This window comes from Crinia signifera, chromosome 3, assembly GCF_055691185.1.
Source record: "Crinia signifera chromosome 3, ASM5569118v1, whole genome shotgun sequence".
NCBI lineage: Eukaryota > Metazoa > Chordata > Amphibia > Anura > Myobatrachidae > Crinia > Crinia signifera.
The window spans coordinates 195,027,379-195,040,532 of NC_139219.1; the positions used below are offsets into that span (position 1 = coordinate 195,027,379).

At 37.4% G+C, this 13,154-nt stretch overlaps 1 protein-coding gene across 6 annotated transcripts in view; it reads right to left on the bottom strand.

Annotated features, from left to right (window-relative positions):
* Positions 1-13,154, bottom strand: part of MYO6 (myosin VI) — a 223,367-nt gene that overhangs the window by 7,693 nt on the left and 202,520 nt on the right. For 3 of the 6 annotated variants that reach the window (XM_083177172.1, XM_083177171.1, XM_083177170.1), the window contains 3 exons: positions 5,849-5,952; positions 1,512-1,643; positions 659-685 (listed from right to left, as the gene is read on the bottom strand). In XM_083177172.1, the coding sequence (XP_083033298.1) occupies positions 659-685; positions 1,512-1,643; positions 5,849-5,952 (263 nt within the window). Of the gene's footprint in view, positions 1-658; positions 686-1,511; positions 1,644-5,848; positions 5,953-13,062; positions 13,102-13,154 lie in introns of all 6 variants that reach the window. The other 3 variants (XM_083177168.1, XM_083177169.1, XM_083177173.1) reach the window with 3 other exon arrangements.

The following is a 13,154-nucleotide window of genomic DNA, read 5'->3' on the forward strand; positions in this document are numbered from 1 at the left end:
AAAACTTTCTTGACCAGGGTGCCCTAGAATATCAGCATTATTTCAAGGCAACCCTAGTCAAAAAGTTTCTTATGGATAAATAAAAAAATAATACAAATGGTGCTTAACTGTCACCCTCAGGTTCAGTTATATGATGGGGAGCACAGCTATGGTTCTACTTGTCCATACCTTTTATGATTGGCAGCCACCAGCACTGGTTTTGCCTACCACCTTGAGCATAAATCATTTGTTTTGGTCATGAACCCTCAACCTGAGGCACCCATGCAAACATCCCGGGCACCCCAGGGTGCCTAGGCACACAGTTTGGGAACCACTGCTGTAGCTATTGTATGAAACGAAACACATTATTAACGACAAAAAGCTCTAAAGACAAAGTATATCAGTTTAACATTCAATGTCCCTGTATATAAATCAACTCTTTACTACATACAAAGATTCTCTGCTACCTAGGGGATCACATTCCTGTTTCTCGGATACCTAGACTACTCCAGCGACATGCAAGATAGAGAATCACCACCCTGCTTAAAATAAACTTTTGATCATATTTTTTTTTATTTTTTTTCATAACTGTAGCAAAGAACATGTTTGTTAGTAGCATAAAGCTTAAGCAACGTTCCCTCTTCCTTAAGGTTAGTCTGTTTACCATCTCCACACTTACTTGTACTGTTCATAAAAGGAGCAAAGTCTGTAAAAATATCAATCACATGGAATTGAAAACATGCAATATTTTTGTCATCAAAAGGGATAATAAAGTGATAATTAAAAAGGTGTACCATCACTTAATTAAAAAATACATAACATACGACACTATGTTCTAAGTATAAACATGTTTAATTACAAAAACCTAACAAAGCAGGGTTACCTTACCTTGCAATTTCTAGACCGTATACAGCCCATGTGATGTCTCTTGTAATGCACCTGGCCATCAGTGCTGCTTATGCTAATAAGCACGTGCACGTCAGCAAAACAAGGCACAGGCCAAAACTGTTTAGCAAAGTGTTTGTTGCCCATCATGACTGAAGTATTTTATTATTAGCTTTCTGTACAAAATGAAATGATTTAAATATTCAACCCTGAATTGTGTCTGAGGGAAAACAGTGTGAAGGCTCTCTTGGTGCAGCAGTTATTGATGGTGTTTATATGAGGGCCACGCACCATTGTAAGCAGTGGCTAACAGAGTTAGAACAGTATTATCCTCAAGGATTAAGTATTTTGTATAGAAATTGATTTGGGCTCTTCTATTGTAGAACACTATTAGCAAAATGCTGATTAAGAGAGAGATTCTGAGACTTACCACATATAAATGAAATTTATAAAGTACATTCGTTTAATGGTAATTTATGGAGAAGAACAGTCATATTTGCATGATTATTAAAACAAAGGACTTTCATCAACTTTCCCAGTAATCTGATGACTTTGGTTTTGTCCAGAACAATGACTAAACATCTGAAAAGCTGTACTAGAACATAAGACTATAAATGCAGATGTCAGGTGTATCGTATAGGTCTTACCATAGTCCAAAACTGACTTAGGGGCACGCTGCTCCGTCTCTGCATTGCGTTTCTTATTCTTGGATTTCCAGGCATGATACACCTTAAGCCGTCTGTGGAACTCCTCTCTGCAGGCTGCCAGCAGGTCGATGTCTGTGAACAAGATTTGTGGGGAGACATTTTGGTTAGCGATATCAAGGAATGTATGTCCAGATAATGTCAACTTTCCTTATTCCACAAACATATGTATGCAGTTGAAATATAAATATCCTGATAAGGTATTTATTGTGACAAATTCATACATTTGTGACCAGGTCATATACAATGATTATTCTTTAAAGAATTAGTCAATATTTCATTATTTTAGATGTGTACCCATTCCAGAGTTTGACACTATTTCTGCAAGACAATCTGATGGTTCTGTTCTGCCTGTCCAAGGGGGACAGAAGGGTGGGGGGCACATTTCATAATTTCTGATGATCAAGCTCCCTGTGGACACTTTGTTTTTATGTGCAAGATAAATTGTTGGAAGGTCTGAGGCGGGATATAAATGTAAATACACAAGTGTAAGAGCATTTATACCCTAGTAAACTAAAACCTCTCTAGGCAACGATAAACGGGTTCTTCACAGGGTTTAACAGGAGCCTTCCGGGGTCCACCCTGACAGCTACCCAGATTGGATTCCCAGGTAACAGGTGTTACTCTTTCCCACTGAGCTGGGACCCAGCTACACCAGACAATGGGTGTGGGTCAGCTCACAGATAGTCTAGGTTGACACTCAATAGGTCGACATGCACAAGGTTGACCATGACATAAGGTCGACATGAGACGGTGCATGAAAAAGTCAACATTACGGTTTCACTTTTTTTGTGTCGACCCTTTGTCAATGTAGACCTTGTACATTTCGATCATGTACATTTCGATCTTGTACATGTCGATCTAGATATTGGGGGTGATTCAATAGTGAGGGGCGAATAGTGCGTGTGGGGGGGGGTCTCCCCTGTGCAAATGTCTTTGGCGAGCATCCTCATGAAAATACTGGGCAGGTTGCAGACGTCGTATGAGATCAGCAGTGCCCCCATCTTTGACGGACTCCAACGGAAAAAAAGTCAGTCTCGACTGACTTCTATTACCGAATGGGACAGAAATCATTCCATAGTCACCGATCATCACATTATTTCTTTCCTCTTCGGCCAGCATTCAAGGGAATGTGTTCGCATACATACCCTCGAATGGTTCTGAGAGGATTCGGGGGGGGAGGGGCAAATAATTCAGCCAGGCGGCGTTTATGAGCATATGTACAGTACGCTGCTTAGCGAGCCATGCTGAATTAGGCCCATTGTCTGTCAGGTTACTGCAGAAGTGGAAAAGATATCGTAAAAAAAAGAAAAAAAGCAATAAAGAGGTAACAATTTGTATATAGTGAACACTAGAAAAGATCAAAACAACCTGATTTTCTAATATTTAATTTGATAACGAAAAGCCTAATGCAGATGGTTAAGATTTGTTATATAATGTCCCAACTATTCTGAACAATTGTCATAAATATATATATATATATATATATATATAAAATGGTGCAACTGTTTAATGCACTATTTTCTGCATTTCAGAACAATAATTTTATTATAAAGTATTTTGTTTATTAATAAAGTTAGGTGGCTTTGGAGCGATGTGCATTATGGGTTGATAGGCCACACAATACAGTACCTGTATCATTATAAGTCATATGCACAGAAATTGCTATTGGATACATGTTGTTGATGCTAAAATAAAATCACATCTCAGAACTTGAAATAGAAAGAGCTTATAATTCCCATGTGCAGTCATAGGCTACACTCTGCAGCTGGACATTTTACTATATACAACTGCATAAAGCCAGTTATTATATTTCTCTAGTAAATCCAAGTTTAAAAGAGAGTTCTGTAGGAAAAAAGGCAGTAAAAAAAATCACAATTACTGTTCCAGCTACTAACTGCTTTCCTGCTAGTGTACTGCCTTTTCTGGCTGAGGCAACACGTCTTGCCAATCTATCAGAAACTCCACTGTCTCCTCCGCAGAGGTGAGATGTAGTTCATATCACAATACAATAGTACAACCAGACAACAGAACCTTTTAATGGGGGAGCAGGAGGAGATGTGCCAGATAGCATTTTTCTTTTTAAGAACAAGTAAAGGAAAAGAGAGGACACATTTATATAATAATAACTGCTCTATCAAACACTATACGAAGATTTCATATTTAAATACCAAACCAAAAGTTATTTCCTTATATAAACAATGTAGCTTTTTTACTAGATACACCTGCACACATGCTCATTAATGCAAATATTTATATATTGCCAGGTTATGGTTTTTTTTATGTAATGCTTCAATATTGTTATTACCAGTTATGACCCTTGTAGTCTATGCATTCTATATTTCCTACTCGTGGATTCGTTACTTGCCACTTTTTGTGGGAATCCTAAGGATCTGTGTGGTGGTGGCCATTGTTATGCTAATAGAGCTAGCGCCCATTTTAGTGAATGCATGATAGGTGGGGATTTTTTAATAAGTGCATGGGGGCTTGTGGTAAAACACACAACGATCCAATATTATGGTCAACATCTTTGCCGGCCAGATGGGATACACATCATGAAGGAGGTTTTTGAATTATAGGTCAGTTAGTTTTGATTGTTGTAGCAGTTTTGTATCCAGAGCCTTGCTGTGGTGAGAAAGTATGACTTAATAATCACTCCAGATGCCATTAGCTTGATGGGTGCACTCTCCTTCAGGGATATCATTTGAGAGTCTGGACCACCTTGATGGGAGCAGCATTCCAACTATCCAGGGTACCAGTTATAGTAGGATGGTAAGATATACGACTTTGTTTTGGTTTTAAGGAACTCAGTAGGGTTTGCAATCTGCAATGCAGTTGCTGTTTATGCATTGTTGACTAGTGACCTTCCCTTCTATTCCAACATTCAATACCAAAAAGGAGAGCTATGATGGTGAGCAGTGCCTATTGCTCACTATCATAGCCCACCCTAAGTATTCAACCCACCCCCTGCACTTGCCGTTTACACCTCGCTGCTTTTAGAAAGCAAGGTGGCAACGGCAGGTGCAGCCACCAAAATGGCGAGGCTCGGGGCTATATGTAGCGGGCTTACTGCTTTAGCGGCGAACCTCAGCGTTCAGGGGAATCCTTGCCGTCTGACGGCAAAGATTTCCCAGGAACATAGACTAGGGCGAGCAGTCGGCGAGGGGGTTAAACAGTGAGAATGGTTTGTTTCCGCTGAAAAAAAGCCATCCTCACAATAAAAAAAACCTCGCCAGTCCATTGAATATACCCCATAGTAGACAAAAAAATAAACATGGTAGTGGATATATTAATATGGTAGAAACGCTGCATTCACCTGTGTTTGTCAGCGTGGGGCCTGGTGCTGCTTGGCTTTAAGGGTGTCCCAGACCCTTTTGGTTCATTATTGGTTTAGTAAATGGGCATAAGCGCTGCCAATGGGTGCATCAAATCGTAATGTCCCTTTTGAGATTAATTCTGGATCAGTGTGTGAACTGACAATATTTCATTGCATTGTGTACAGAAATGAACGAATTAGTCAGAGAGCACATTGCAATTATTATTTACTTATAAGCAAGTGAATTAAATAAAAGAAAATGGATTAAAGAGGAAAATAAAGAAAAACAATAAAAATATAGAAAAATAAAATGAAAACAAAAGAAAAAAGAAAAATGCCAAAGGCAAACTTATCTGGGAACCCCGCGCCGGTGACAAGACCACCGCACAATTATACAAACTAATCCCCTCTCCAATTTGTGCATTACCATTTGTCTACTTTTTCTTTGTTTTCATAATATTTTTATTCTCTTGTCCATTTTCTTGTATTTAATTCACTTGCTTTTAAGTAAATAATAATTGCAACCGTGACTAATTTGTTAATTTCTATACACGATTCAATGATCAGTTCACACACAGATCGAGAATTAATCTCAAAAGGGACATACTGTATCAATTGAGATTTGATGTACCCACTGGCATTGCTTACGCCCATTTACTAAACCATGGTAGTGAATATAGACTGAAAGCTCCACTGGGATCAGGAGCCTGTGAGAATGGCCAAATATCCTCTTAAAAGTGTGGCTGAATATGTGTGCACTATAGAAATAACGGTTAAACAAATAAATAAAGCACTACATGTCGCTAATAAAACTTTCAAACCATATCAGAGTTTTAAAAAAATGAAGAACTAATGTACTGTATTGCATGCTCCCATAGCAGGCAGAAGCAATAATGCTTTAATTTATCTTTTGTGCCTTAATGACTTACTGCTTATAGTTTAGCAGCCAGTTCTGTTGACTTACCACATGAAGTATTGATTGCATCTCTCAGTTCTGCATATTTCCATTTGCTTAAGTCATGCTTTTTGATGCTGGCAGCAGATTTTGTAGCTTGAACTTGCACCCCCCTGAAATAGGAGCACAGAGAGAAATTATTTATACACCATTTAAAATGGGAATAATGGACACAAATTCCAGGCTGCTGAGATATGACACAAACCATTATCGGTCAGACAGAAAAAAAATACTTGTCTCGCTCCCAAATATATATATTTTTTACATCCAGAATATTAACCTCCATGATGTTTAGCTGCAAGAAAACAGTCCGAGCTTAAGTATTTCACAAACACAAAAACAAAAAAAGTATCTTACACGTTATAATTAGGCAAAAGCTGTAATTATTCATAATTTGATAACGGTGTGAAATACCATGGATTACTTATATAAGAAATCTAAAATTCTTGGAAATTATTGGTAATTTATACCAGACATTGCAATTACTGAAAGAACTTCATCTGAGACATTAATTATTTCCAGATTGTGGAAACTTCAGATTAAAGAAACACAAAAACAGAAAGACACCGTAGTACATTTCATGCAAGAATATATAGAAGAATGGCATGCAATAAAACCGCTGTTCTTAGCGTCTACTAAAATAACCATTGCTTTAATATACTGTATGTATACCGATCCAAGATCAGCTTCATTTATGAAGTCATTTTCAATCACTTTATACGTGAAGGGTTAGCGTTCACACTTCATAATCACACCTGCAAATTCACAAGGCTTTACTAGGAATAGACCTATAAGAACATTTAATATTACAGGTTGATTATCCCTTATCCAAATATCCGTTATCCAGACTATTTTTTTTGTTTTTGCTAAAAGCATCTGTAACTGGTACGGTTTTAAAACCTTGTTTCATTCACAAATGAAATATAATCATCAAAGGAAGAAAAGCTTGTCGCTTTGTAGTGCACCAAAAATAATTCTAACAGTCCTAAAATGTAACCTTTATTGGAGATAGAAATAAAATGTGTTGTATAAGAACACACGTACAAACATATGTGAGATTGCTCTTGTAAGAGCAATCACTGCCTCTATCTCTAAGTCTACTAGTAATAAGTTATCCTGTGTATGATATTGCCAGCCTGGTCATGTAAAGTGAAGCCAAGAGCGTGCCTCAGGACGGGGTGTCAGCACGTACTGTAGACTCATTTGGACAGATTATTTATGATTGATAGTGGTTGAGCCCGAATACCTGTCAGTGAATCCTGGCACTATATAATAAAGATTTATTTTCTGTCAAAATTAAGAGCCAGCCCTGCGTGCATTAGCACTTTTCCTCAAGCACATGGTTGCCAATACTGTCATATGAATGCACAAAACACACTGTCGTGACTCCTACCCGACTAGACTAGTAAGGCAAGAAGTGCACTGTGTCTTTACTCTTTCAAAAAAAACGACACACCTAAAAGACTGGTTTACTTGTTGCATATAAAATACAAGGTGTCTGTTTTCATACAAAGTGCAACAAATGTGGCCATAAATAAGATTGAAAGTAGAGAAAGACTAATATAGAGATATTAACTTCAAGAGATACATGAGCAGAGATTAACCCGTTACATAAATTCAGCAACTAGCTGAGAAGCATGAGAAATTAAATGAATACTGGATAATAGTAATGGGACGCTGAATACTCAGACAGAGAATGGCAGACCGAGTGCACAGAAACACACACACAGTCTTTTTAATGATATATGGTGTTTTGTCTCACTTATATGTTTGTACGTGTGTTCTTATACTCCGCATTTTATTTCCATCTCCAATAAAGGTTACATTTTAGGACTGTTACAATTCTTTTTGGTGCACTACAAAGCGACAAGCTTTTCTTCATTTGATGATTGTGTTCTCTTTTTGTCCAGTAGTAGCACACCCCTATAATCTTCAATGTAACAATTAAAAATCTGCAATAGAAAACAATAGGGGGCCTTCACAAAATTATAAAAATTATGTGATTTATTACTCTTGTGCGACTAACCAACCACCCCGAAATACAAATGAAATATATTTGTGTGTATTTCATGTGTTTATACAACAAAAATGCAAGATACCTCATTGAGATATAAAAATATTCCAAAATACAGAATAATCCATTATCCAATATGCCTCTGGTACCAAGCTTTTTGGATAAGGGATACTCAACCTGTATATACTGTATCTACTTTCTGGCTTTTGGAAACACCTTTGTATATAAGGGTAATGCTTCTGCAATACAGGTTGAGTATCCGGTATCCGGACATCCCTTATCCGAATTATTCCAAAAACCGTGGTTTTTGGAATCATTCGAATTTTTTTTTTTTTTAACCCCTAACCCTCTTTTCATACTTACCAAGTCCCCGGGCGTCCACAGCAGGCCTCCGGCATCTTCTCCAGGGTCTCCAGCGGACGCCGGTGACGTCACCGGTGCGCGCGCACACTCGCGCAATGCATTCCTGGGACCGCTGGAGACCAGGAGAAGATGCCGGAGGCCTGCTGTGGACGCCCGGGGACTGCGCGGACACCGAGGGACGCCCGGGGACCATCAGGGGACAGGTAAGTATGGCTGCAAAAAAAATATTCCAAAAACCGGAAAATTCCCCTATCCGAAATGCTCGCGGTCCCGAGAATTTCGGATAGGGGATACTCAACCTGTATATGAAAAATAGGAAAATATGCATGGTATAAAGAATATAAAAATCAACCCAAAATACAGTGTACTTTCAAATTACAATCACTTCCTTATATTTAAACTTAAGGCAAAACTGAAAATAACAAAGCAGTGCTTTTTGGGATAAAGACGTAAATATTAAATACAAGAATGGGGATAAAGGGACTGCAGATTATGTGTGTCATTTTTGTGTATTAAGAGGTCTTTCTTAAAGATTTCAAGCTGCACCTAAAAATAAACTTTCCCACAAAGTGGAACTTAAAACGGTACAACATGCATCATCTCAAATGCAAAGTTTGAGTATTCATTTCCAGCACAAATGATCATCAACCAATTTGGTTTAAAAATGGGTACTCCTTTTTTGGCAAATGCATTCTCTATGCTCAGCGGCTCATTTTAACCCTTGATTGCTACAGACAAGTGGGTCACATATACATCACAAGTACTGAGAATGAGTACCATTTATCTTTGGCACTGCAGAAGATCAAATTGGTACAAAAAAAATGTTTCCCCCCACTGCTAGTTCAAGACAAGGAGGGTGTGGATCTCAATAGTTTCATTACAATTTTATACATGATTAGCAATTCGAAGCGCTTAACTCACAATTTAGCCAATCAAAGGCAAACATTAATTTCAGACAAACCCCCTTTCAGCTATTTGCATTACCTCTTGGCTAGCATTGCCTAATCTCAGACAAATTCTCTTTCAGCTGTTTGCATTGCCTCTTGGCTAGCAGCAGGTTATTCATCACCTAACAGAATTTTTATCCCCATTGGATTATTTCAGGATGGAAGTATAAATAATAAAGAAATGAAGGTTTAGGAAAATCTTTATTTCTAATAAATTGCTGTTCACTTATTTCAAAACAGAGAGTAAATTAGTTTGCGGAGTGTATATTTCTAAGTGCATGTCCCAAAACAGAGGCACAGGTAATGTAAGGTCACATACATTTCAATCACACATAAACTTACATTTGAATAGGTGTAACTGGGTTGTAAGATCACAGACTGTGTGTCAAAACAACTGCGGGCTATGTAGAGTGGGATATAAGTGAAAATAGGTCTCTTTCCATGAGTATCTTCCACCCCTAGTATAGAGTTATTTATTGCAACTGTGCACTGATGAGGATGATAATGCTGATTATTAGAAAACGAAGGGTTTTAACACAGTACAGGAGGGAAACATTATCCAAAGTATGTGAAGTACTAGAACAAGAGGACACACACCAACAACTAGGGGAAGGTAGGTTCAGGGAGAAATGTAAGTAAAAATGACAGAAAATGGAGTGGAAAAGTGGCCTAGCATCCCATCAGAGGTGAGAGAGAGAATAGAATGTGATCGAGATAAGGTTAAATAATAATAGTCAGACTAAAGGGATCAAGTGTTTTGTTTTTTTACGGCCTTTTGCATTCTATGTTTTAATCACCAGAAGATGAATTCGGTATACAGGGTATATACTGTATATAACCCTTTTTTATCACGAATGCAGTCCTGGAGAAACATATACCAAATTACAACATATACCTAATTACCATCCAACTATGCATCAGGCCCTGTTTGGCATTTTTATTTACAACTGGTTGCAGAACAATATGTTCTGACTGGATAGGCTGGTAAATTTTAAGTGCAGGCAACAGCATGCAGACTATGGCCAATAAAGCTTGCAGAATCTTGTAATTCCACAAACATCAGATTATCTAGATTTTACATATAACTCACCATCCCACTTAGGGTAGATGGAAGTATCAACGTAACAAAGCTCATTTTCAATATGTTAGGAAAGCTGCCAGCAAGCATTATAAAGTGGTCCCCATTCTTTGGTTTTCCCTGCTATAGTGGGAGCAGCCGAGCCTGGCATAGTTTAGTGTTTTTTGTCATTTCTAAAACTTTATTATGATAGTTGACTGTGGGGCATATTTTTGCAGTATGTTTAAATCTTATTATCTTTTATTTTTAAAAGATATTAATAAAAAAAGCAACACAGGGTACCACCGCAACGAACCAAATCAACCCATCAGAAAATGCCTACATCATATTGACCAAAATTTGCATCAACACTGTCATCATAAATTATTCAGTACACACAAATTGGGATTCTGAAGAATCTAGTTTACCAAAATACTGCCCACTTCTTATTCTTCGAACCATAAGAACCAGTGAATCTCATAAATAACTAACAATCTCAAAGAACCTTCCATTCTAAGAACCTCTCAACATTATAAATCCTGTAAAAAAAGCACATGACCACATCTCCTGAAATAAGGAAGTACAGTAGCATAATGTCCAGGCCATGTTTATGTCACAATGCCTACAGGTTGTGGCTATCCCTCCTGATGCACTAATAACACGGCACTAATTTCTTCTCCCTCAAACAACACCCTGGAAGCGTATTTATATGAGCAGTGTCTGCCTACCAGAAGGATTCACTCGCGCGTTTAGCCAAAAGTTCTATCAACTAATGACTGTAAGGACAGTTGGCAGCATGATACATGACTATACATAAATTAATCAAACTGTAAAAAAGGTACGGAATGTTAACTCTTTCTTGAATGGTGTATATAAAAACTACTGTAATCAATATTTCACTCATAGGAACACCTTCACATATAAAGGGACCTTAAGAACTATTTACTTTATATTGCAGGCCATTTACCATTATTTTACAGACATGAAATAATGTATTCATATTAATAGGATTCTATGCAGAGGCGTACCTAGATATTTGTGGGCCCCATAGCAAACGTGTGTAAGGGCCCCCTATTCAGCAACTGATGGTGATAAATGTATGTAAAACACATTACTTCGACTGTAAAGATGGGCCCCCTTAAGCTCTGGGCCCCATAGCAGCTGCACCCCTTGCACCTATGGTAGAGACGCCTTTGATTCTATGGTTATTCCTTTGCCAGCATTTCTTTAATTACAATGTATTTTTTAAGATAAATGCGCAATTGCAGTGCAATCTGTTCATTAAAAATAATGCACAACAAATAAAGCACAATGACAAGGTAACAGCACTTGGGGAATATAGTTCCTGTACTTTAATCAGTTACTTTGTTTTAATGTTATGCCCTGTTTTGTGCATGACACAAAAGCAACCCCTGTTAAACTGTACCTAATGAGCACTGTATATCCGGTTATATTATTATTAACACAAACAAGTTGTCTGTTTTGTACGCTATCTCATAGTACGGAATCTAAAATGAGAATACAGATAACGAAATCAGTATGCATACTGGGAGGTTGTACGGGGAAAAAGGATTGCAGAGAATATAATTTATATATTCAATTATTTAGGCTGTGTACAAAGCATTTGATAGTTATGATAATATTTATCAAACTAGAATAAATGGATTTCAATACTTTATGCACTTTTAGGCCTCATAAACATGGGCATTTAAATCAAGCACTCAAAGCATGTCAACAAACACTAGTGCTCTTTAATGGTATGAATCAAGAAATATATGAGCCCAAGGCCAGCAAAGCTTTCTGGCAAGCATTTGCTTTACAAAAAATGTAACATTTTCTGCAATGATCAACATCATCATCTTTCAGTACAATATAATAGAGATCTACTGAAGAGCTCATTAAATACATGGTAAACTATGCCGCATTGAATCTTTAAGAACAACTTTGAACACTGTATTTAAGTATTCTTGTATCAATGTGTAGTGCTGTGCACTGGTCACAAGTATGCCCCACATCAGCTCTGGACTTCACCACAACAAGCCCCCATTCTCCCCCAACAATTAACACACTTCACAGGCCAGCAAAGCGATATTCCACCCATCCCCCCATTTACCACCCCAGTGACCCACTGTCGTTATTGTCAAAGTGTTTTGCTATAACCTATCATTTGTATTTGCATACACCTTTGGCTTTGTATATGTTTATGTATATGTGCATGTTTCACCAAGTAAATATTACTATACACTAAGCAAGTCTTCATTCATAATTTCTGCAACACAGAGGAGCAGAGCGCAGCACTACCAATTGATACAAAACTTGTCTAAACAGTTGGGACCGGTCTCCTTGACAAGTGCAGCAGCTAGCACCAATCAACCAAACCCAGTGCGCCGGTCCCACTAACCAACTACACACTGTACTTAAGTATTCGGCAAAAATAACAATGTTTTCTTATTCTGTTCAGCATTTGTATTAGGCATAGGAGAGATACAAAAACAAAATCTGGCTTTTGTTCAATGTAAAAGGGCACGTTATCATTTGATCCTTTTTTCCACTGTGGAACAGAAAACAAATAAACATAGATATACATTTACTACTACTTTCCTGAAAAAACAAAACCATTAGAAATTATTAATTGATAATTATAACGGAATTAACAACAGAATGGACAAATTAAGAAAATATAATAACAGAATCATTAGGTTTAAATTATAAACAGATTAATTAAAAGAATCTTGCATTAAAAAGTGATTAAATGTGCACATATATTTAGTTTTCTTACATGATGAAATTAATTAATGAATTTTATTGAGGATCGTGCACTAAACAGAAATATCTCACCAACCTAGACAAAATGTCTGTCATTTCTTTGGCCATTTCATCCCTACAGAAAAAGTTAATGAAGAAGACAAAACACGTGTTGATGTAAAAAAATAA